General features: G+C 35.1%; 1 protein-coding gene across 1 annotated transcript in view; it reads right to left on the bottom strand.

The window, feature by feature from the left end:
- Positions 1–26961, bottom strand: part of ZNHIT6 (zinc finger HIT-type containing 6) — a 52533-nt gene that overhangs the window by 15105 nt on the left and 10467 nt on the right. The window contains exons 6-8 of the mRNA XM_082612780.1: positions 5680–5748; positions 4176–4256; positions 2702–2779 (exon numbers count right to left, since the gene is read on the bottom strand). Of these exons, the coding sequence (XP_082468906.1) occupies positions 2702–2779; positions 4176–4256; positions 5680–5748 (228 nt within the window). The remainder of the gene's footprint in view (positions 1–2701; positions 2780–4175; positions 4257–5679; positions 5749–26961) is intronic.

The following is a 26961-nucleotide window of genomic DNA, read 5'->3' on the forward strand; positions in this document are numbered from 1 at the left end:
TAAGCTCCACAGAGACAGGAATGGTTTTGCTTGCTGCTATCAGCCTAACGTCTTGAACAACACCTGGACCACAATGGGTACTAAGTGTTTGCTGAATGAATGAATGGATTTACTTAAGAAGACATATTTACTTTTAGAAGAAGATACAAATTCAAACCCTGTGTATTCTGGAAAGAAAACTCTGAAATAGATCAGCAACAAATTCTTTAGAGTTAGACATACATTCTATGATCACCTAAACCTAAAAATAAAAGTTGTATATGGCAAAGCTAAAGCCTGGGAAACATTTAAGATTGCTCTAGCTAATCAGGTATATCATGGGACAATTGTCATAAACCCTTCAAGAATGGAAAACACAACCACTGGAAATTGGCAATACCAAGTATTTGGTAAAAAGACTCTACTCTGAAGTTACTGGAATGCTATAAATCATATGATACATTTAAAATCAGAAAGCCACAAGGAAAATACATGGTTCTACCTTCTAAGTACTTCTCAGGAAATAATAAAATCCTCCTTATCTTAAATTAGAAGCCCACATTTTATAACCTATAATAATCTTACTTAGATGTTCTCTGAATGTACTTTCCTTTAATGATGTAACTATGATTAAGCATACAATCAAGTGTGAATGCTCATCTTAGCCCATCTATGAATGTACTATCTGGTGAACACTGTTTTAAAAATCTTTAATTTAAAAAAATCTATTTCTAAATGTATCTCCATAGTATCTACTTTCATTATTCATAATTAGAAAATCCTAATAAAACTGGGAAGTCTTGTAGAAATTAGGATAACTATACCTTAAGGCTGACTGAACAGTCAGAAATATAAGGATGTACCTTACTCCAACTTAGGTCCACCTTCATGACAAAAGCTACCTCAATTGGAGTTTCTAACATTATTATTGCCTTAAAGTGATAATATCACTAGTCAAAGTTAAATAGGGTGGCAATTTTTAAATACAAAATTCTTAGATCTTGGTTGTAAACTTCTGCTTCCTCTTCGTTGATGGTATTTTCATATATCATTGAGTTCAAGTAAACAACTCAAATGGGGAAATCTGGAGGACATGTTTTCTACACAGATGAGGTAAAGTCAGAGTACTTATGTTACTAAGTTTGGCTCAGGTTTAGTAACAAAACAGCCTATTCTAGGTATTCCTTAAAGTCAATACCACTTATCTTTTACTTTATTAATCTATCATTCCCTCCCCTTTGGGGATTAAGAAGGTTAACCCAAGGCCCAACCAAAGTCCTTTTTGGGTTCCTAAAGAAGGAAAGTCATAAAATAAGAGAAAGTAAAGGACCTTAAAGGGACATGAAGCCCAGAAAAGTTGAGTGTCTAGAATTATGTCATCTGATCTTCACTGCAGTATGCTCCTTTAACCTTTTTTTTGGTGAAGGTTTATCCTCTTTGGTTCTTTGTTAAAATAAAACCTACCAGTCTTATTAGTATCCTCCTGTGTTCTGGTCTTTCTGTGTTCTGATTTCCTTCTATGCAACTGCCCAAAACAGTTTTACCAACTGCTCCCCTCTGGGTCATGTCATGCTGCATGCATTTCTGCCACTCTCCTAGAAAACCCTGTCTCCTAGGACAAGCTGAGATCACCATTCCCTTTCCCTCTTCATAGATTTACAGTACATATTTCCAAGTCAAAAGTGAATGCTATCTGGGCCTATGCAGTCTGTCCTATATTATAAACTTTAAAATAAAATATTCTGTATCCTACATTTACCTTTTATCACATACAACTTTGGTTTCCTTGAATTTTAGAAGAAGATGTTTTTTAAGAATCCATTTATCTTCTGTAGTAGTAATAGTAATAGTAGAAATAATAAAAGCACACACTAACCATGTGCTAAGTAATCATCTTAATCTCTCATGGTAATCTGATTATCATCACCTCCAGTTTAGAGATGCGGAAATGAAGGCAAGTTAGGCTATGTAATTTACTCAAGTTAACATAACTGGAAGCAGGCAGAGCTGGGATTCAAACCCAGATCTGCTTTCACAGCCTGGATGCTAACATCTCTAAGCTCTACTAGCAGATGAGACCAATCCTATCTAGTCTGAACTGGATCTAGTAGTTTTGTTAATGAAACGATGGAAGACAGGGAAAGCATCACAGATATTAAAGATCAGGGTTTTGCAATTCAATGTAATGATACATAACTGCAGACACTGCAGTGACTCTCAGAGATCTTTTAGTGTAGTCTACTTCATCATTCCATTAATGAAGGAACAGGGAGCCCAGTGATATTAAAACTCTCAAATCACATAGTTTGTTAGAACCTGGCTTTCTTCACATTTCTATGTAGAGTTCTTTCCACTGTGATATATACAATGGTCAGTTCATCACAGGAATTTTTTATTTCCAAAAGCAAAAACTTGAACTTTGGAACTCTGCTGTACAGAATATTTCTTGAAATAAGTTAAAATGGGATTTAAAAATCTTTCAGTTGCATATGATGTTACTTTAAAATATTCTAACCAGGGTGATTTTTCAATTGAATTTATCCTGTATTATGATAAGTGTGATTATTTAAAAATTTTAATTTGAAGGTCATTTTTAAAAGCCTAGGCTTTGTTGATTGCCAGATAATTAGTATAATAACTAGCCACTTAAGCTAAGCAAGCTACTTAATTATATTACAGAATTAGAAAACATTTAAAGAAATGGAGAGGGAAGCAATTTTACCTTACTAAATTTTGCTGCATATTTTCTACCTTCATTAAAATTCGGACCCCAGTCTGAGAGTGAATGTAGGCTTTCAACCTGAAATAAAAATGTCATATTAAAGGAAGCAAAACTGATTTTTAGTGTATTTTAAACTTGTGCCTATGGAAACTAAGCATCTATGAGTAGTTAATAATAATATTTAAAATTTATCTATCCAAGCACAGAAAAGGTGTTAAAGATATTTTTCAACCAAGGATCTGTTTTAAAAATTACCTTTCTTCTCTCTGTACAGATTAATCTTGCTAATTTATTTATTTTTTAAAAATGTATCCAATTTGGTGGCAGGTATTTTGTCTTATTGTTAAATATATGACCAGCGATAACAATTAGATTATCGGTAATAAGAGGAAAAGAAACTCAACTCTGGTAGCGGTCCCAGAGACACCACTTGATATGTGACATGGATTTGTTTGAGTTTGGGCACCACTTTCTATGAAAAGTAGAAGATGAGATTTAACTAGACCTGAATCAGACACTTCAGAATCCACCCAGTTTCAAATTTTAACCAAACCAAGTATTCATAACCTAAGCAGGTATCACCCGGTGAAAAGAAATTCCTGCTCAGAAACACAAATAATTCACATATTAATAGTTTCCTTTTTTGAGTGCTGCTTACTATGTGCTAGACTCTGTACTAGAACTGTATGTATGTAATTTTTTACAAGCTTCGTAACAACTCTATCTAGTAAACATCATCATTCTCATTTTACTGATGGAAAAAATTAAGGTCCAGAAGTAAGTTGGTTCCTGATCACATAGTTAATAAGGGACAGAATTAGCTACTCTAACCCAGATATTCATAACTGAATCTTTCCACTATGCTATGTTAACCATTTTTGTCCATGGTGTGTTTCTGGACAGGAGGCAGAGTGTGTATTACTCAGTTTTATGAAGACTTGGCCGAAATAGGATTTCCTGTCTTTAACTACTTGGAAACTCAATTTTCAGAGTTTTTAGTTCAACTGTGAAAGGCAGTTTAGTTTAAGGGGTAAGAGTACAGACTCTGACTCCAGACCACCTGGATTTGAATCCTAGCTTCCCTACTTATTAGCCATGTGAAGTCACTTAACCACTTTAAGGCTCAGTTTCCCCATCTGTAAAATAGATATAACGGCAATAATCTACCTTAAAGGGTTATTGTGAGGATTAAAAGAATTAATACATTTATTATTATAAGCGTCAAAGAGTAGTATCTGGAATGCAGCAAACAGTGTTAAGTACTGCTGTTATTACTATAACCAAAATCCTCACCCAGAGCATCATCTCTGACTGACAAAGCCTTGAGTACACACCAAGGAAATGGGACAGAAAGTAAGCAGTACGGAAACATTATACTCTAATAAAGACATGGCTTTATTTAATAAATATGCATATAGTAAATATCTCAACATTTTTAATAATTTCAGAAAGTTACATGATTTTTGAAACATACCTTTGACGAATTACAGGATCAGACTTTTCAGGATCAATGTAAGGTCTTAGGATTTCATTAATAGTTTTATCATCTGATACTCTTCCCAACAAAAACAAAAACAAAACTTATTACTTATAATTTTCTATTAAAGGTGTTAATTTAGAATTACTAAATATTGTGGCTTAAAAAAATAACTGAACACGGACCTTTTATTTTAGTCTTGGCAAAATATAATATCCTTTTAAGCAAAAATTACTTAGGAAAAAAGCTCAAAAACACTTCTTGGACACATTTAACAAGTCTTAAAAATAATATTTTGAGAAGCTCCCTATAAATCAATTATAAAAATACAAAGCCTCATTTAACACACTTCTGTGTTCAAAGAAGAAAAGAAAGATATCACGGTGAAATAGATTTGAAAGTTGCAGAAATCAAAAATCTGAAAAAAAGGTTTCAGATGATGCTAGTTTCAGTGCATGTTCAAGTTTATTTATTCTAAATCATAAGACCAGGTTAAAAAATTGATACTACTCTCCCTGGAAACAAAGCATTTTAGGTTTACCAAATTTCCTGTATGTATGCATGCATATTGTTTTATACTATAAAGCTATAGAAACAAAATTAAGACACTGTTTTGAACTAGCAATTTTCCTTAATCATTTATACATATTCATATACACTACTGTGCTACATACCCCACCTGCAAAATATGAGTCCTTTCCCTGTCTTTAGTCTGGTATGCAACATTAAATAAGAAAGTTCTTTCTTAAAATCCATATGACAATTACAAAGAGGGGACATTTATGCATAATGTGAATATATGCTAAAGATATTATTTAAAAAGCAACTTAAAATTTTCCTAACCCAAGGAATCAAATGGTATATCACCATTCAAATTTTTAAATGACATTTGAAATGTTCATAATATGAAAAAAGTAGGATAAAAACTGTTATGCAAATTACTTCCAATTATGAGTATACATATATACATGTCTAAAATCATGTACTTTCTGAGGACACACTATAATGTTAATAGCAGCAATGTTATCATAGCAGAATTTTGGCTTATTTTTCATTTCCTATATAACCACCTAGCTTAAGATTCTTCCTCTTGACTCAGCCCTCTTGATTCTCCTTGCATCGCTCTCCTTAACATCTGTCCCCATGCTGAAGTAAACACCATCATGATTTCTGTGCTAATCATTTCCCTTAGAGTTCTACCACCACTAAAAGTATTCCTAAAAAGTATACTTTCATTTTTTTCATATTTACATATGAAAATCATACTCTGAATTCTTCCTTAACTTTTTTTCTCATTCAACATTATGTTTGAGATTCATCCACATTGGTATGTGTAGATGTAGTTCATTCATTTTCAGTGGTGTGTAGCATTGCATTGTATAAATATACCACTTAGTTATCCAGTCTACTATTGACATCTCGTTTAAGTTAACAGTTTATTTCAAATATGGAGACAAAATGAAAACAAGTGAGTTCTTAACAGACAGTAGTGATACTATACCTTTTTTCTACATACACAGCTTGACTCTGAGGAAACTGGAGCTTCACATGCCAACAAAACTGTTGTTTTCTAAGACAGAAAATAATCATGTGGGGATCAAGGTAGACAATAAAAGTCTGAACAAAAAACTCACTTCTTGAATTTTTGTTTTCAGATAATAATTCTAAAAGTATTCTTAGAATTTAACGTATTTTTTCAACTAAAAAATATTTTCTCTTTCCTAGGATTTTAGAGGCTACGTTTTTTAAACAATATACTTGCAAGAGGTTTTAAGAGGAAAAAAAATTAGGCAGTTCGAAATTCCAAGGACTTCTCATTCTTGAATTAGAAGGCAATTTCTCATAGTTCAGGGGCTTCTGAGATCACTGTGCTACTGCTTGAAGTTTACAAATAAATTTCCTTGTGACTAAAAATAATGAGCTGATGTCTCTGCCTGACTAGTCTGGAAATTAGGTGAATGAAGTATTGTCTGGTTGAGACCAGCTGGCTGCAGATACACTTCTGAGCCATGAGTACTTGCATTCAATAGCAAAACAGGAGACAAGTTGGTTGCTAAGCAGAATGCACTCTGAGTTAGTCCCTTTGCTTTCAGTCTAAACTTTGGTTTGATAACAGGATCAACAGTAATAATTCACTAAATGTGTGATTTTAGAAAAATAGCCATATGCTCTATTTAACATATCTAAATTTGGTGACACTAGACACCAGTCCTTTTTTAAAAAATTTAATGCTCAAAATAGTCAATCCATTACAGAAATTTAAATATCTTCACTACATGATTGTTTTACATGTTTTCCTTACTTAGAAGAAATTTCTAACAACCCATTGGCAAGTTAATTGCCAGCTGTATGTCCAAGCAATGACTAGCATCTCCTATAAAACTATCCCTTAGCAGCACGAGCCCAAAACCTAAAATAATTTTCTTTTAATACAATCTAGTAGAGTATCTCCCACCAAACATTTATATGATTTAAGCAAATTTTTGTCTGAGTACAACTAGCATAAAATCAAGTAAAAATCCTTCTATTAGGGTAAGTAATCACAGATTTGGTTAATAACAAGACAGTTTTGAGCACTAGTTAGAGAAAACTATGCTTGATTATGCTTATGTTGATAGTGCCACTTATCACACAAGAAACAAGCATGTTAAGTTTAATACTTTTTTGGATAGAACAAAGTTGTAAAGCACCCCTTACTAATTTAAAGGCCAGAGGTCTAAAATCTCAGAGGAAAACACTTAAAAAAAGAAAATCTGAATGCACACCACAAAGTTACTGGTTTTAAACAAAGAAGTCTTCTAAAATGAAACACCTTGCAATATTTGTTATCTGTGAAACAGGCATCGCGTAGTATCACTATCAAGAGGCTGAGAGATACCACATTTCTCTCTTACTATGAAATAAACTGATTTTTAATCTTAATGCACAATATGGTTTCTTTCTAAATATATTTGTTAAGTTACATGGGGAAGAAAAAAGTTTACCAACTTGTCATCTTGTGGAACGGTAAATCATACTCAATTACCCCACTGCTTGAGTAATTTCAAGAACCATTCACCTTTCTTAACATTCAGTAGACCCTAAATACCTTCAGAAAGTACTTAACATTCCAAAAACAAAGAGAGAAAAGCCCTTGAAAACAATTTTATTTGCTGTAGTTAGTTGTGGTTATAAGGAAATCATTCATTACTTTTATTATATATACATTGCTAAATTATGACTATTATAAAAATCTTTCTATATTTGGCCTCAGTTCAAATATGAACAAATCTGAAAAGTACATTTAGTTTAAAAAAAATGTGATGTTGCAATATTTCAAAAACAAAAAGAGAATAAAAACATTCAATGTAACCATAGTCAGATTTAACCAACTTGTATATTGCCATATTTATATGCTTGAGATACTTTTCTTCTAAGAAATATAAGATTATTAATATGGTTGATGAGTCTTTTTACTGTTCCTTGATCCAATTCTCTTATCATCAGAGGTAACTACTATCCTGAGGTTGGGTGTTTATTTTTGCCATCCATGATTTTATATTTTATATATATATATATATATATATATATATATACATATCTATAAATAATACAGTATTTTGTGTGATATCAACGTTTATTTCAGCATTATACTCTAAATATCTCATGCCCTGCTTTTCATTTACATTATGCTTTGGAGATTTATGAATATACATGTAAATTAGTTCATTAATTTTAACTGCTACATTGTATTCCATTGCATGAAGAATGCTAAAATCTATTTATCTACTCTCTACTGATAGACATTTATGATTGCTTCCAATTTTTTACCATTTGTTCTTGTTCTTCCATATTAAATCACAGTAAAGAAAAAAAATAAAAGAATATCCTCAGGAATGGGACCATCATTTACCTTTACTGGTACACAGAACTAAAAGTTAACTTCATTGAAAAACTGCCTATACTTTTTTACTCTATGGTAGTATAAGAGGCATTTGAGAACAGTAATGCAGAGTATAAGATTTAAGTGAGAGTGGACAAAGAGGTTGAAGGGTGTTGTATAAACAATTCCTGAAATGAGTGAGTTACTTATTTCTAAAGTAGTTCTTTAGTTTTCCTGAAATTGATGTGGTCCTGACACAGGCAACCAAATCTCTTCCTGAGTCTGAAAGAATTGAGTTTGTTTCTCGTTTTTCATAAGTATATATAGTGATATATGTCCCACTTAAAAAAATACACATACATCAAAATCCCAACAACGTTACTTATGAGGGGAACTCTGAGTCCCCCTCTTTTTTGCTTATAAGTTTTCTGAAAGGACAGACTTTGTAAAGGAAAAAATTAAAGTTAAGAATGCTTCGGTGAGTATCTTTAGGCATATACATAACTGTTTCTGTATTTTGGATTATTTTCTAAAGATAGATTCCAAGAAATAGAATCATTAGGATAAAGCTGGGTTTCTCAACCTCAGCAGTGCTGACATTTTGGACCAGATAATTCTATTATGGTTTGAGGGGTGGAGGTATATTGTCTTGTGCATTGAAAGATGCTTAGCAGCATCCCAGGCCTCTAACCATGAGATGCCACTAGCAACACCCACTTCCTTAGTTGTGACAACCAAAAATGCTCCCAAATATTGCAAATGTCCTCCGGGAGGCAAAATCACTATTTTTGAGAACCACTGGGACAGAGGTTTAAACATTTATTATTGTTCTTAATGCATTAGGACTACTATTCCCTAAATTCAATAAAATGTTTTCAACTATAATAATGTCATTGTGTCCTTGTCATATTTATCAACATTCTCAAGAATGGAAATACAGTACCCAGAATATTCTCAGTCACTTAGGCACCCCAAAGCACTATGTTTAGAGCTTGATAATAGACTGCTGAAGTAATGGTGGTAATCATTAAACCTAATGTTCCCTTCTGGACAACCTGATACAGTGACAGAAAAACTGACCCCTTCTGAGTGCCACGAAACTGAAGTAACTATTCATGCACAGCAAAGCCTTTTCTCCTCCTCCCCCAAATATCAACACACACACACACACACACACACACACACACACACACATTCTCTCTCACAACCCCCCCCCCATGCATTCTCAACGGGGGCAGCATCACCCAAAAAAGGCTGAAAACTGGTTCTTAGGAGGGTAAAAAAAATCTTAGATAGTATAATGGTTTGTGGCCCTTTAGAGGGCCCCTGTACATAAACAGATATAAAGTGTATAACTGTGGTATCAAAATATCGGGGGGGGGCGCAATTTGAGGGAAAATGTTTAAAAAGCCTCTTTGGGAGGCAATAATAAAAAAAAAGTTGAGAGATACTTATATGTATAAGTATTAAATGACAAAAATAAATATTTTTTATACTTGATTTTAGTGAGTTAATATAGGACACTTATTTAACAACTCTTGCTTACTAGAAACTGTTAAGGATCATTTTCTTCCACAGTTTCAAGAAAGTAATATGTGGATGAAGACACAAATTTGGGGGAGAAGTACTATACCTATATACTAAATTATTATTCTGACTTCATGACTTTGTATTTACAAGTATGAAGGATATGCCCCAAGCTTTTAACTATGGTTATTTCTTAACATTGTGAAAGGACTTAATTCTTACTTTATGTGTCTGTATTAAATAAATTGTTGACATGATGACTGACTAGTAGTTTTTATAATCAGAAAAATCAAAGATGTTTTCACGGGGAAGTGCAGGATGGTAGTCACAGAAAGGACAGGAATAATTTTAACATTCTTTTTAAACTTAAAAACATTTTATTATTGGAAGTGTTATTTTAAGGTGTTTCCTTTTTATCTCAGAAATTATTATCCAACCAGAACTATCAAATGATTACTTATCTAATTATTTGACAGCTTCAAAGCTATCTTCTTCAAGAAATACGCTACGACTAAGAGTTACATATGGAGGCTGAATTCTAAGAACTAAGATTTCTAATACAAAGTTTAAATGAGCATGAATATTTTTGTTCCTAAAAAAAAAAAAATCACCAATTCTCATTCCATTCCATCACTGATTAACCAACATTCACTCAAAAAACACTTCTAAGGGCTCGCTAGGCATTAGGGATTCAAAGAGACTGAGGGAATGAGCCCAAAGCAGACCTTTTTTTAGGGCAGTGAGTCAACCACCAACCCACTGCATTTTTCTTCCAAATCACTGTGAGAAGTGTATAGAGTTTCACATAAAAGAACCCTGTTCTTTATTGACACTGTACACAGAAAGGATATCCAATATACTGTAATGCCCAGAGGTAGGAGAGGGCAGAGATTAAGTGGACTCTGTTTGAAACCTACTCTTAACAAAATTGATTACTTCATGTGATCTTGAGCAAGAGACACATCTCTGTGCCTCAGGGTTCTCACAGTAAAATGGGGAGAACAGTATTTATATCATAGGATTAAATGAGTACATACACGTCAAGAGCTCAGAACACAGTAATCAAAAATGCTAGTTACTATTTTTACCATTGTTATAATTTTACATTCAGTTTAATGTCCTGTGAGTTATGAAGCTTAGAACAGAAATACCGACGGGGCCTTTAACTAAGAATATTGCGCCATGAATTTATAACCAAACTCTACTTACACGGAATTCAGTGTTTATGAAACTGGACATGTGGGCTAATGCCAGATTATAAAGGGCTCTGAATGTTCTGCCAAACAATATGGATTTCATTCTGTGGTTAGTGCACTACCAACAAAGGTTTTTAAAGAAGAGGGAAATGAGGGGCTTAGAAGGAGATCTCTCATCCTACTATTTAACTCTAATAACTGTTTCTAGAGTATATTCAGGACATTAACTTTTTAGCCCTTGTTTGTAGTTATTAAGAAAAGTATTTCCTACTACTTTTGAGAAGTTCACTGACATAGTGCAGTTTAAATATGCCTGAAATTTTTACTTATGATTTTTAAATACAGGTGACTCCATGATGTAAGCTAAAGCCAGATTTTCCACAAGTCTGATCTTCAGAGTACTATACCACTTATTAAGTTAGAAAAGCCTACAGGTTATGAAGACTACCAGTAGATCCTTTTACCAGAGAGCACTAGCAAGTAGCAATAACAATATTTATCCCCTGGTATCCTGGGGGAATTGGTTCAGTCCTTCCCCACACTCCACTGCACAGTTACTAAAATTGAAGATGCTCAAGTCCTTTATATAAAATGGTATAGTATCTGCATATAACCTACACACACCCTTACATATACTTTAAAAATTTTTTTTTATTTTTAAAAATATTTGATTAATTAATTAATTAATTAATATAGGCGGTGCCATGTGGGATCTTTTAGCTGTGGCATGCAGACTTCTTAGTTGCGGCATGCGAACTTCTAGTTGCGGCATGCATGCGGGATCTAGTTCCCCAACCAGGGATCGAACCCGGGCGCCCTGCACTGGGAGTGCAGAGTCTTACCCACTCGACCACAAGGGAAGTCCCCTCACATATATTTTAAATCATCTCTAGATTGCTTATAATACCTAATACAACATAAATGCTACGTAAACAGTTGCTGGTGTGCAGCAAATTCAAGTTTTGCTTTTGGAACCTTCTGGAGATTTTTTTCCCCCAAATATTTTCAATCTGTGGTTAACTGAATCTGTAGATGCAGAACCTGCAGATACAGAGGGCTGACTAGTTTATTAAGTGCCTTTTGAATGTCACGCATTGTTCTAAATGTTTTATATGTGTTAATTTATTTCATTCTTGTAATTCTGTGGGATAAGTGCTATTATTTACAGGTGAGAACACTAAGGCAGAGAGAAGTAAGTCACTCCTCCAACACGATTATTCAGCTGGAAGGTGGCAGAGCTGGGATTTGAACCCAGGCAGCACATTAACTCTAGAGTCTATGCTCCAATCTAGTATACTATTATGAACTTTCCAGAAATGAAAGTTCAGTAACAAGCCATGTATTTTTCTGTACGATAATTCAAATGGATCTCAATTATATTTTATTTTAAATATTCGCCTCCATATTTTAAAATCACTTTTAAGAGTTATAGTGGACATTTTGTCTCCTTGGCAACCCTATCACCATACTCGTTCCTAATCCATAACCATATTTTGATGAATGGATCCCATCCATACCTCCAGGACTATACACTTAACTGCCTGGCTTAAGAAAATCACATCGTATGTCCTCCTGGACACTGGTTCAGGACTGGGCAGATGACCTAGGTGGTCCACTCATGGTGAATTTCAGGTTTCCTGTTCAGTTATGCTGGGAAAGAAGCATTCCTAAATATTTACCTAAACTGTTACAAGGATTCAGCTGACACCATAGAAGATACAATGGAGAATCAGCAATAAACTGGGTCCTTGAAGATACAATTGAGTCATTGTACCTATTCACCCTGAAGTCCATCCAACCTCAGAACATTCAGTTATGAGAGCCAATAATACACCCTATTTATAGCTCAAACCGGTTTGAACTGAATATTTTATTTCATGAAAAATAAAGCATCCTAACTGTTTGATATAAGGGATTCAATTTTTCTTTCTCGATGTCATCTTGCATTTCTAAGCAACGGAAAAGGTAGACTAATCTGTATATTGTCAACTGTTATAAAATTTGGACACAGCAAATAATACCTGATGGAATTTCAGGAAAAAGGCATTTTGTTCCACTATGGGTTATGAAATCTTATTTTAACTTAAAGCAGAAGGAAAATCTACAAAAATGTGAAACCCTTCAAGAAAAAACAAATGTACAAAATATCTACATAATTCTTCACTCACAGGCATTTTATCTTTCGAAATGCATTTCAAGATCAAAATTTAAGGTTTCAAACATAAACGTAACTATACTTCATAAAAATAATCCATCTATTTTATTAGGATTGGTACCATAATAAGTGTTTTTGGAAGACTGAATACAAAGGATCTGTGTAGTTACTTAGCATGGATTAAAATTACTGGAACTGGGGAGAATGAAAACCATAATTTTATGTCTCACATCATTATGAAAATACTTTGAAAAGTTCCAGTTATATATTATATTTTGCTCTTTTAAAAATCAGTTTCACTACTACATGATAATAGGAAACAGGTTAAGTATGTGGTATTGGCTTCAGTAGACAGTATATTAAGAAAATGGATATAGTAGGTCAAGATTGAAATGAAAAAGTACATTTTGCTTCAAATAACTGTAAATACTTGAGCACTTAATAAAGCAGTTCTCCACTGGGAGTGGCATCAATCTCATTTGGAAGTGGCTAGGCAGTTTTGATTGTTCCAAGGCTGGGAAGCACTTTAGGCATATAGTGGGCGGGGACCAGAAATGCTAACCTTCCTGTAATGCACGGGACAGTCCCACACAACAAAAACTGTCCTGTTCAAAATGCCAATAGAGCCCCTACTAAGAAACACCAGAACACAGAAAGGATAGCAGATACGTGCATAACAAAAACTGAATACCGGCACTAAATGCCAGCATCTGTTTCACATTAACTTTGGAGAAAATATGTACTATAGGAACTCTGGCAAAGAAGAAATAATGGAGAAGATGAGCTACCATGTGTACTTGCACAGATGTCTAGGAAATATGAAAGGGGAAGACATTCTAGGAGTAAGAATATAACCAGGGCTTCCCTGGTGGTGCAGTGGTTGAGAGTCCGCCTGCCGATGCAGGGGACACGGGTTCGTGCCTGGGTCTGGGAAGATCCCACATGCCGCGGAGCGGCTGGGCCTGTGAGCCATGGCTGCTGAGCCTGCGTGTCCGGAGCCTGTGCTCCGCAACAGAAGAGGCCACAACAGTGAGAGGCCCGCGTACTGCAAAAAAAAAAAAAAAAAAAAAAAAAAGAATATAACCAGCCTGGGTACATTTAGTTGAATACATTAGGAAATACATATACATACAATATAATATATAACTGGAACTTTTCAAAGTATTTTCATAATGATGTGAGACATAAAATTATGGTTTTCATTCTCCCCAGTTTCAGTTGGGGACAACTATGAAGATCCACTATTTAGTATGGATCCCTTAGAGGAACAGGAACATATTCTGCTTAAAGTATGACTCTATCTCAACTCCCTGGCATGGCATATAAGGTCCTGCAAGGCCCAGCCCCAGTGGGGCTCTCTCCAGTCTTATCCCCTACCACTTCCCAACTCCCACCCTAGTTTCTAGATATACCAGACTACTTACATTGTCTTCAATTTGCTACTCCTTTTGCATCTGATATTCTCACCATAAGACTATCCTTCCCTCTGTCTGGATAAAACCCTGACTTAAAAACTCCTCCTTGTCCTTCAATAATTTTGCTCAAATTCTATCTTCTCTTGGGAGGACTTTCCAGTCCCCAGCTCTTAAGGAATAACACTTCCCCAAGGCTGGGGCACTGAGCCCTCCTTTGTGCTCCCACAACGCTCCATGTATCTTCCATCAGAGCATTCACCACACTACGTTATGAAAGTTTGCTGTCTTGTCTTCCCACTGAACTACTTGAGAAGAAGGACAGTGACTTACTGGCATATAGGTCAGTGTTTTTCAGGTAGAGATAAACATCAGAATCACCTAGTGCCTTTTTTTTTTAAATTAAAGACAAATTATTTTAGAGCCCTTTAGGTGCACAGCAAAATCAAGAGGAAGGTACAGAGATTTCCCATATATCCTCTGCCCCTACATATGCACAGCCTCATCTGGTTCTTTTATAATGTAAAGATACCTAAGCTCTACCCTAGGCTCAATGACTTAGGAATTCTATTGGTCGGGCCCAGGTATCTGCATTTTGAAATTGTCCCAGTTAATTCTGATGTATACTCTAGACTGAAAACCATTTACACAAAACTGGCACATTATTGTCCGCATCTTACAAATAAGGCAATGGGAACAGAGAGGTAAATAACTTGCCAAGAAAACTCCCTTACACATAAAAATTAAATTAAATTTTGTCATGTTTAATACAAAATAAACATTTGAAAATTATTAAATATATTATTATTCCTCTTTTAAAAAGTAAAGACACTGAGGAAGACCCGTCATTATTTTGGGTAATGAGAAATACTTGAAAGAGATATTTCCAACTGCCTGAAAAGTAGCAATTTCAAATGGGGGGGGATAAAGAAAGGAAGTTAATTTTAGGCCATGGAATAGAGTACAACACTTGAGAGCTTCAGGCAGTCCATCCAAAGCCACATGAGATGACAGATTTCACCTACTGGCAATTCTGCCTATGACCAATGAAGGTATCTCTGAGCTAATGACTCCTGTGGGTACAAGAAGCATTAAAAGATTCTGAGCAGGCGACCATCATACTAAAAACATGCTTTAGGAAGATGTATCTGGCATCAATGTATAAGAGTGACTGAGGTGAGAAGACACTGAAGGTAGGGAGAGCTCTTAGAAGTTCCCCAATGGTCCCAGGTGAGACAAGTTGGGCCTGCATGGGAGAAGACAGCTGATAGATGCTGCAGTGAAGGAAGTGGAAAGGGACTCATTCCTGAGGCATAACATGAAGAAGCAGACTTGGTGACTGAGGAAGGACTTCCCTAACTGAACCAGTATGGGGACCCTGATATGATCAAGAATGTTTGGTTTCCATTTGTATGAATGCTGGCTAACTGTTGCTGTGGAAAGATATACCCTCTGTGATGCTGTGGCATAAGAACCTCCTTCTTACCACTGTCTACATGGCCCCAGTAAGGAAATACCTGAGTGACTGAGGAACCATTAGAAAACCAGTGTGAAAGAATAGAAGTGTTAAGTCCTTACTGTTGCTTTGAAATTTTTTCATCAGACTGTATCAAAGCAGTTATCGGAGAGAAACCATAGAGCTAGTCATTTTTAATTAGTTAACAAGTTTGTACTGAGCACCTATTATGTAATCCCCCCAAATCTACCTCTCTCACCATGACCACAACTGCTAAATCCATTTCATTTTCCTTTGCTCTTTTCTAAAGTTAGTTTGCAACAAAGTACAAACCTATACTACTTATAAGACACTATACCCCCCCAAAAAACCAAACCCACAAAAACAAAACCAAAAAACCTGTGCTTTAAGAAATGTATTGCCACATAATTGTTTAAAGAAAAAAGTACTACTGACGTTAATACAGAGGTGGATATGTGTATCATCGCAATAAAATTTGAATGCTGTAATTTTATCCAAAGAGCAAAAAGTAATTAAAATTTTTTTTTATTGAAATAGAGTTGATTTACAATGCTGTGCCGATCTCTGCGTACAGCAAAGTGACTCAGTTACACACATACAGACACTCTTACAAAAAGTAATTTTAAGAATCTATAAAAGGTTATTTCTTTACAAGAGAGACATCTAGTGGCTAGCTTCTAAAATAGGACTGGAGCTCAAATAGCAATTCACACTGTTGTTCAATAATGGGCACACTTCCACTATCTTAATACTCTAAGTTTAAGAGAGACCCCTAGACAGAGAGTCTAAGAACTCTGGGCCAAAAGGAAGATAGCAACTCAGCTCTAAGCTGACAGTTGTAAAGGAATGAAGAAGGACTGGGCTGCTTCGAAATGAGGGTCGAAGTCATGTGGAGACAAACTGCCAGAAGACGAAGGTCAAAAGTTGGGTCCATTCCTAGGGAATGGGAGGTTAGACCACACAAGAGAGTACATGCCTGGAGTTAAGCTAAAGATATTACTGGGGAGGAGTCTCTCAATCCAATTCTTTTTTCCAAATGACAAGTCAAAATATATTCCCCCTCACTGCTGAATCCTCAGGCCCAAATAGCCAGGAAAATAAAATGAGGGACTTGGGCAACCAAATGAGATGTGATATTCAAACACAACCAAGATAATCTCCAGGTTTGTTATCCATGGCTTTCTGTAGCAAAACACTAAAACACAACTGAAAAGATGCAGCCATGGATAAAAACATGGAATTTTATATGACAGTATCAGAATACTTTTCAAAGACTATTGAATATATTTACAACTCAAAATGTATAATGGTCCTGCCCACATCCATCAATGTCTTTTAAAATTATTATTTAAAAAAGTTATTTATTTATTCTTAAGTATTACATGCACATGGTCTAAAATTCAAAAAAGGTACAAAAGGGCATGTAGTTCCCATCCCTGTCCCCCTCTACCCAATTTCCCTCCCTTAAGATAACTACTATTAATAGTTTATAATATAAGTATATACGGATATAACCTTTACTTTTCACACAATGGTAGCACACAATGAACATAGTTGTGTATCTATCTTTATTCACTTAGTATTTCTGGCAACCATTCCAATACTCATACAATTAGAGCTGCTGAATTTTTCCCCCATTTTAAAGGCGTACCATAATTTATTTAAGCAGTCCACTATTGATGGATATTTAGATTCACACTACTCTTTTGCTATTACAAACAATGTTGCACCATATGTATGGTTATATATATATCAGATAAATTCCTAAAAGTAGAATTGTTAGGTGAACAAATACTTATCATGCCTTCCTGATCCATCTGTCTTTGACAACTGACCTTCCCTTTGGAGCCACTACTTATTTTAAGCAATTAGGGCAACTTGGCAGAGAAGATCATCTGAAAACTCTGTCAAGGCACACAATAAGAAATCCTGGAGAAATACAGCAAACATACTGAGCTCATCAAAAAGTATGAAAAATTTTCAGGGGCCAAAAGGAAGCAGGAACTAAAAACCATAGTGGAATGTGGAAGCTATACCTGCTCTGGAGGCCTTTGCCTCAAAGTAATCAAGAGGCTTGGTAACCAAAAGGCTTATGTTTCAACAGCCACTGCGGGACATGAGACAAGATACTGATCTCACATAAGCTGGAGACCTCAAACTGAGATCACTGCATAAAACTATGCAGTGAAAGAGTGAACCAGAAAAATTCTGCCAATCAGCAAAGGGAGACAATGAGGAAACCTGTCCACCTCAGCTTGAGGTCTAGAGAGAGAAAAAGGTATAGGAGGTGGGGGAAAGGTTTCAATTGAGAATGAATAAGTATGGACTCCTCAAATGGGTTTGGGGTTCAAATTTTTATCAGTAGTACAGTCTGATAAACTTCAGACTAAGAAATTAAAGAGGGTCCTGGATTGGTGCGATGGGTATCTGGCATAAGCAAATGCATACCACCTCCTACATGAACTTGAGTTCATAATTACATTTTAGAAAAAAACAAGGAAACAAGCCATCAAAATGAAGAGTCAGCAGAAACAGCAGACAGCAGTAACAAATTTCCAAGAAATTCAGACAGAATTATTTACACAAATAACAAATGCACTAAATTATTGAATAAAATGGGAGGTTAAAACATGAGAAAGGAATACATTCCACCTAAAAGACCAGATAGATTTGGGAAAGGAACAGAACTTCAAGAAATGAAAAGTGTAACTGAAACACAAACAAAAAGCCCACTCAGTACATGGGCTAAATATCAATTAGACACAGCTAAGGAGGGAAAGTGACTTGGTTGATACACCTGAATGAATTACCCAGAATGTAGGTAAGATGGACAGAGAAATAAAAAATTAAGATAATGTATTAGAATTTTCCAGAATTATGCAGAAAGCACAGCAAATCCAAAGGAAGATAAATCACCCCAAAGACAAACGTGAAGAACTTAAAAGCAACTGACATAGAAAGACTGTATAAAACATCAGTGTTCTCAATAAGGGCAAAAGAAGTAAGAAAACAGTGGAATAAATAAACTGAAGTACTAAAATAAATGTCAATTTGAGATACTTCATATTCAGCTAAACTATCATTCAAAATAAGGGTGACCTATATGATTCATATATATGAAATTTTAAAACAAGCAAAATTCATCTTCAGGGTGAAAATTAGAATAGGTTATCTGAGGAGGAGAGGAGATAACTAGGAAAAACCTTTCTTGGGTGATGGTAATATTTTATATATTTACAGGGACTGGGTTATACTGGTATATGCATTTGTCAAAACTCAACAAATATACACTTAAGATTTGTGCATTTCATTGCCCGTAAATTTTACGTCAATAGGAAAAGTGAGCTTCATATCTTTCAGACAACTATTTAAACTCCAACATTATTTTTTAACTGAACATACTCAATATCATGGATGTCATTCCATGACAATACTTCTGTATCTAATTGTTTTTGTTTAATGGTTGCATAGAATTCCACTGTATGAAGGCATCACTATTAACTTAGCTCAGCCCAATACTGAGGGATACTCAAAGCTGTTGCCAGTTTTTACACTATTAAAAACAATGTTGCAATAGATATACATGTACATATATCTCTGTGAACTGTACTAATATATTTGATGCTAAATTCCTTGAGTAGGCAAGTATAACATTTTTAGAAATATTGTCTTCTAAAATGACACCTAAGTTTTTACTCTCAAAAACAGTGGAAGAAGAAAATGGTCTGGCTACCTCATACCTTCACTATATTAGATATTGTTAATATATGCTTGTCAGACGCATATTGTGTGTGTGTGTGTGTGTGTGTATGTATATATATACATCTTTCTATGACCATCTATTCTAATCCTTTGCCCCTTTCCTAATTAGTTACTAGTCTTTTTTATTAATGCATAAGCACTGTCATATATGTTTAAAGATTTTTTTTGGAAGCGGGTCTGGTAGTCTTTTGATTTTATTATGGTCTTTTTTGGCCAATTTAAAAAAAAAATTATGTAAATTTAGTTTTTTTTCCTTTATGGCTTTGGATGGGATGTTCCTCTCTTCAAAATTATGAAAATATTCCCATATTTTTAATTCTATTTTAAGTTTAAAATTTTACTAACATAATGTTATAGGTCACTTATTCTTCAAAAATAAACTTATTCATAGAAAAAGAGATCAGATTTCTGGTTACCAGAGAGAGGGGAGGAGGAGGGGGAATTGGACAAAGGTAGTCAAAAGTTACAAACTTCCAGTTATAAGATAAATAAATACTAAGGATGTAATATACAACATGGTAAATATAATCAACACTGTTGTGTGTTATGTATGAAAGTTGTTCAGAGAGTAAATTCCAAGCACTCTCATCACAGGAAAAAAACTTTTTTCTATTTCTTTAATTTTGTATCTATGAGATGACGGATGTTCATGAAATTTATTGTGATAATCACTTCATGATGTACGTAAATCAAATCACTATGCTGTACACCTTACACTTATACAGTGCTGTATGTCAATTATATCTCAATAAAACGGGAAGAAAAAGATTTTAATTCCACCTGGAAGTTCTGGTAAAAAAAACTGTCAAATGGCAAACAGTCTCAACCCCATTTATTGAATAAGTCATTCTCTGTATTAATTTGAAATACTACCTGATCATATACCAGAGTGCCAAGTAGCCTCATGTCTATTCTCTGTTATCTGAACTGTTCATTCCTACATCAACACCATAAAACTTTACTAAAATTTCATACATTTTAATGAGTCCAGCCTTATTACTCTTTCTTTTCCCAGGTTCTCCTCGTGCTTCTCCCATGTTTACTCTTCCAAATGAACTTAAGTCATTTTATCATGAATCCTTTCCTTCTCCAAAAAAAATATTAAAAAATCCGAAATCAAAACCAAACAAAATCCCATTAATATTTTCATTGGGATCATATCAGATTTAAAGATCATTCATTTAAGAAATAAATGTTATTTCTATAATATTGAGTCTCTTAATAACATGGTCCTTTCTCCCCATTTGTTCAATTCTTTTAAGCCATTCAGTAGAATTTAAGTTTTCTTCATAGAGAACTTTCATATTTCTTTCAATAGTTTTTGATTAGCATTGGGTGAAAGTAAACATCAAGTTAACATGCCCCACGTAAGAGATGAGGCAGAGAAGTTACCTTTGAAAGAGTCACAATTTAAAAGAAGTAGTTTGGGATCTGCTATAAAATAAGTAGGGGAGCCTTATATTGCACACATTTCCTTACCAAGCTCCTCTATTTTTAACAGAGAATGTCTTTTTCGTATTGGCTCAACTAATTCTTAATATAAGCATCCCTTAACTTTTCTTTGTTCATTAAAGTTATCCATTATGACGTTCCAGCAAATTCACCAGTCCTCTAAAATTCCTTGCTACTGATATTAAATACACTTTTGACATCACAGGCTGGTTAGTGTTATATCCCACTTTGACTATAAAGTGAAAATTATGGTTCCTAGTCTTAGAAAAATTCACATATCACATAATTTTGCATATGATTTTAAGAGGTTTGAAGTCATACTGGTCAAAAACTCCTACCATAAAGGATGCCTGGCTTAAAATGAACCCATGATTCTAAGGTACCTAATGCACTTGCTACCACATAACCTGCTGTTAGTCCTACAGAGGTAATTCAAGCAGAATGGGCTTTAGTCACACTTCATATGGGGCTATTTAATTGTTTTTAAAAAACATTTTATTTTCAAGTAATTTCAAACTTTACAGAAAAGTTACAAAAACACCACAAAGAATTCTTCAGTCAGAATGCTCAAAAGTTACCACTGGAACATTTAATTTTTTTTTAACATCTTTATTGGAGTATAATTGCTTTATAATGTTGTGTTAGTTTCTGCTGTATAACAAAGTGAATCAGCTATATGTATACATATATCCCCATATCCTCTCCCTCTTGTGTCTCCCTCCCACCCTCCCTATCCCACCCCTCTAGGTGGTCACAAAGCACTGAACTTATCTCCCCGTGCAATGCAGCTGCTTTCCACTAGCTATCTACTCTACATTTAGTAGTGTATATATGTCAGTGCTACTCTCTCACTTTGTCCCAGCTTCCCCTTCCCCTTCCCCGTGTCCTCAAGTCCATTCTCTACGTCTGAATCTTTATTCCTGTCCTGCCCCTAGGTTCATCAGAACCATTTTCTTTTTTTTTTTAGATTCCATATATATGTGTTAGCATACGGCATTTGTTTTTCTCTTTCCAACTTACTTCACTCTGTATGACAGACTCTAGGTCCATCCACCTCACTATAAATAACTCAATTTCATTTCTTTTTATGGCTGAGTAATATTCCATTGCATATATTTGCCACATCTTCTTTATCCATTCATCTGTCGATGGACACCTAGGTTGCTTCCATGTCCTGGCTATTGTAAATAGTGCTTCAGTGAACATTGTGGAACATTAAAGAACTTCAGTTTGAGTTCTTGTGTATACTGTAGCTCAAGCTGCTTAAACAAACAAAGGAACAATTTAATACCTAGGGCGTAATTATAATAATCTTAGTACAGGACCAAGATCGCATACGAATAATTCCAAACCCTGAATCTCTGAAATTGAAAAATTTTCATAACTCCTCCAGCAGCAGAAACCTGACTGAGCTCATTTACAGTCATTATTTTCCCATTAAAATGTAAACATTTGTAGGTTTCACTGCAGAAATAGTATTGTTTGATTATATAATGCTGCCCCAGACCTACTAGGGATGAATATAATATAGTAAACGTAACATATCCCCAAAGATTTCCAGTAAGAGAATGCAGATCATTTATTATCATTGCACATTATCTACTAAGTGCCAGGTATTAATTTAGGTATTATTTCATTTACTCCCCTCAACAACCCAGTAAATTCGCTCTTGCCTGAGGTCACCTAACGTGAACCATATGTAGAGGCAATATTCAAATTCAGGTTTATCTCAGTCAAAACCTTAACCACTTTTAAAAGTTTAAAAAAGCATTGAAAACAAGTCTCTTAAAAACACAATACTGGCGATGTGGGAGGTAAAAATAATTCTTTGATAAGATGTAGCATCCTCTTCTTCCCTCCTTCCAGCAAATAACACTACGATCACCTAAAATTTTTATCGTTTTCATATGAATGTCTGAGAAAACACAGATATTACAAAAAAAGGTACTTCTAAATGCCTTTCTTCACTTTTCCCCCCTAAGAGTAAAGTACAGGACCATATATATTTATCTTGCTACTCATATATCACCTTTTAGCAATCAAAATTTTCTGCAATCCTGATCTTGCCAAACATCAAGTTCAATAAGTATGTCTGGGCTTCCCTGGTGGCGCAGTGGTTGAGAGTCTGCCTGCCGATGCAGGGGACACGGGTTCGTGCCCCGGTCCGGGAAGATCCCACATGCAGCAGAGCGGCTGGGCCTGTGAGCCATGGCCGCTGAGCCTGCGTGTCTGGAGCCTGTGCTCCGCAACAGGAGAAGCCACAACAGTGAGAGGCCCGCGTATGGCAGAAAAAAAAAAAAAAGTATGTCTTCCGTATTCATCTAAATCAGTGGCTCTCAAATTTTGCCTCTCCCCACTGCCCCCATCCCAGGGGATGTGTGTGTGTGGGTGTGTGTGTGGGTGTTACCAAAATCTAGTCAGTAGAAGCCAGGGATGCTGCTAAACATCCTATAATACACACGCCAGCCACTCACGACAAAGAACTCTGTGACTCAAAACATCACAGCGCCAAGATAAGACATCATGATCTAAGTCACTGATGAAAATGCTGAACAAGAATGAACAAAATATAGGAACACACTGAAGAGATTTCCAAGCTATCAACCAACTAAGCAGAATATTCTAAGTATGGCTATCAACTAACTGGGAATTCACCTTAAACCTTTACTATTCATCAAACACCCAAACACAGACATTTTAAATTCAGTTTGTGGCATTTTTCCATTTAGAAATAATAATGGGAAATTTAACAAAGAACAAATAGAAAAATCCTGTTCCATAGATTTCAATTATTTATTTCACCAAATTATTCTGAATTATTTCACCAAAATAGTTATAAAAATGAAAGATCATCTTACTACCACAGATTGGATTAAGTCAAACTTCACCCTTGAATTTTAAGATATTATTCTGAAACATGTGGCCAAATATTCCATATCGAAGTAGCAATTCAATAAAATCAAATTAAAACAAAATACCATTTCCACCTTCCAAAACAGCAACAAAATTTTTTAAAAGAGAGACAACTCAGTGCTAGTGAGATGTTTAAACAGGTATTCTTTTTTTTTTTTTTTTTTTTTTTTTTTTGCGGTACACGGGCCTCTCACTGCTGTGGCTTCTCCCATTGCGGAGCACAGGCTCCGGACGTGCAGGCTCAGTGGCCATGGCTCACGGGCCCAGCCACTCCGCGGCATGTGGGATACTCCCGGACCGGTGCACGAACTCGTGTCCCCTGCATCAGCAGGTGGACTCTCAACCACTGCGCCACCAGGGAAGCCCAGGTATTCTCATTTACTACAAATGAAAATGAAAACTGGCTTATCCCTAGCTTATTATTACTAGCCCTACTTTATAGATGAGGAAACTGAAGCACAAAGAAGTTAGGTGGCTTAGCTTAATATCACATGGCTAGGAAGCAGCTGGTTAGAAATCTGAATCCAGGCAGCCTGGCTCCAGTTTGTGCTCTTAACCACTCCATTTTACTATCTCTATGTTTTTTTTGTTTTTTTTTTTTGCTGTACGTGGGCCTCTCACTGTTGTGGCCTCTCCCGTTGCGGAGCACAGGCTCCGGATGCACAGGCTCAGCGGCCATGGCTCATGGGCCTAGCCGCTCCGCGGCATGTGGGATCTTCCCGTTCCGGGGCACGAACCCGTGTCCCCTGCATCGGCAGGTGGACTCACAACCAGTGCGCCACCAGGGAAGCCCTATCTCTATGTTTTATAGAATTTTATTTACAACTGTTTAAAATGCATCAAAAATGACTGGAAGACAAAATTAAGGGTGAAAAGACTGGTGAAAATATTTACAATGCATGCAACAGATCAAAATGAGACATAAGCAGGCACATTAAATGAAAAAAATTCAGCTGTTCAACCTCTAATCAGATATGCAAAAAAGTTTAATAATATTCAATTAAAGTGCAGTATAACTAAAATAGGCACTCATACATTTTTGTGGAAGGTACAAAGTAGTACTTTTTTGGGGAGGACAATTTGAAGTTTCCTTCAAAAGTATAAATGCATGTAGTCTCTGATCCAGTAATTCCACTTTCTAGGAATTTATCATACAGAAAAATTCACATAAGCACACAAAACAATTTATTCAAGGATGTTTATAACAGCATTATTTGTAATAATTAAAATCTAGAAATTAGCTAAAAATGTTCATGAATATTGGAATAATTGAATAAATTAGGATATAGTAGTCATAGTTGAAATATACTACTTAAACAAAGCGAGGCAGATTTGCATTAACAAGTAAGATGTCCATAATATATTGTTAAATAGAAAAAAGCTAGCTGTAGAAAAAACTGTGTGTGCCTTTATTTACAGAGATGAATAATGTTTAACTTGAGGAGAGTCATGTAACTTTTTATACTTTTATATAAGTATTTAATATTATGTTTTACTTTATTGATTGAAAAAAGGACACATGATTAGAAGAAAACATAAAATATTATCAGTGGTTGTCTCTGCGTAGTGGAATTAAAGGTGCTATTTTTCCTTTAAATTTTTTTATGGTGAGGATGTATTACTTTTACAATTGCTACTATATGCTGATTCCTTCCTACACTCCAGTTAGTGTCTAGGTAAATTAATACACTAAGGTCACAACTACACAGTAGCTATCATTAGCTCCATTTTACAGATGTGAAAGCAGCTAAGAAATTGACTCTAAAGTCTACTGTGTACTATGTTGCTAATCTCCTCATGTGAAGACACTAAAAATATAAGAAAATCAAGCCCAAATCATTGTAAATTCATGAGTAAAAGGCATAATGCAAGAGTCCAATTTGCCATTTCAGAGATCTGAGGTGTTCCAAAATAACAGTATAAATTTGTGTTCTAAACTCAGAAAATACACCGAATGTAGTATTCTTGGAAAAAACTTCCCACATACATTCATGTGTCTAAAGACCCCAAAATTAAAAATTTGAGGCTATATTAGTAGTAGTAAAACCATTCTGAATGGTTTCTTTCATAAAACAGGAATACATTTTATATTTCAGAAGGCACAAACCAGTTATCTTAAATTTCAAACAAATTATGTCTATTTCTAGATATGTCAGTTTCAAAATACACAAAAGAATCATCTCATATTTGATAAATGCAAAGTATTACTTTACTCCTAGAAACCAACCGAAAAAAGGGAAAACCACCTTTGGAAATATCTGTCTTGAAACATATAAAATAAGTGGATAACACCATTCTCTAATAATATAATACCTTCTGAAAAGATGGAAGGTTTCTGTTTCTTCAATTTATGTAGTAAAATTGTGAGGGAACCTTACAGTTTACCTAGTACAATGCCCACCATTATGCAGATGGAGCCCGGAGAAAAGAAGTAATTTGCTCAAGGCCTCACAGTTACTAAGAGGCTGAAGTGGGAGGACTCACTCAGGTTTTTTGACTCTAAATCCAGAATGTTGACTTTTGAAAGGTATTATCCAATAATTTAGTGGGCTACTTACAGTACTTTGGGATCCTGTTCTTCTCTATACTACTGGGGCCTTTTTGACCCAGCACTTTCAGAGAGCAGGAAACTCATCTCTAATGTATTATCTGTATTCACAGATTCACTACAGACTAAATGTTTTCCAAGTTCCCTTTCTTCTCCATCACTGGCTCTCAAATGAAATCCTATTTGGAATCCCAAAGTAAAAGGATTATAAAAGCCAAGCTGCTCTGGTTAAAAATATGCAGGAATTCTGCTTTGACCTATTGCTTTGTCCTTGAAGCTTCTGAAATACTTTCACGGTATCTTAGGTCTCAGAGAGAAGGACAGACATGTACACACACTCTCTTCTCTCTCTCCACCTCTCACAACACACACACACACACACACACACACACACACACAGCAAACCCAAAGTGTTATTAAAGTCACATGACATAAAATTAGCATAAGTTCCTAAATGTTTATTTCCAATTTGTGCAGTC

This window comes from Mesoplodon mirus (assembly GCF_964341445.2).
Source record: "Mesoplodon mirus genome assembly, chromosome: 3".
Lineage (NCBI taxonomy): Eukaryota > Metazoa > Chordata > Mammalia > Artiodactyla > Ziphiidae > Mesoplodon > Mesoplodon mirus.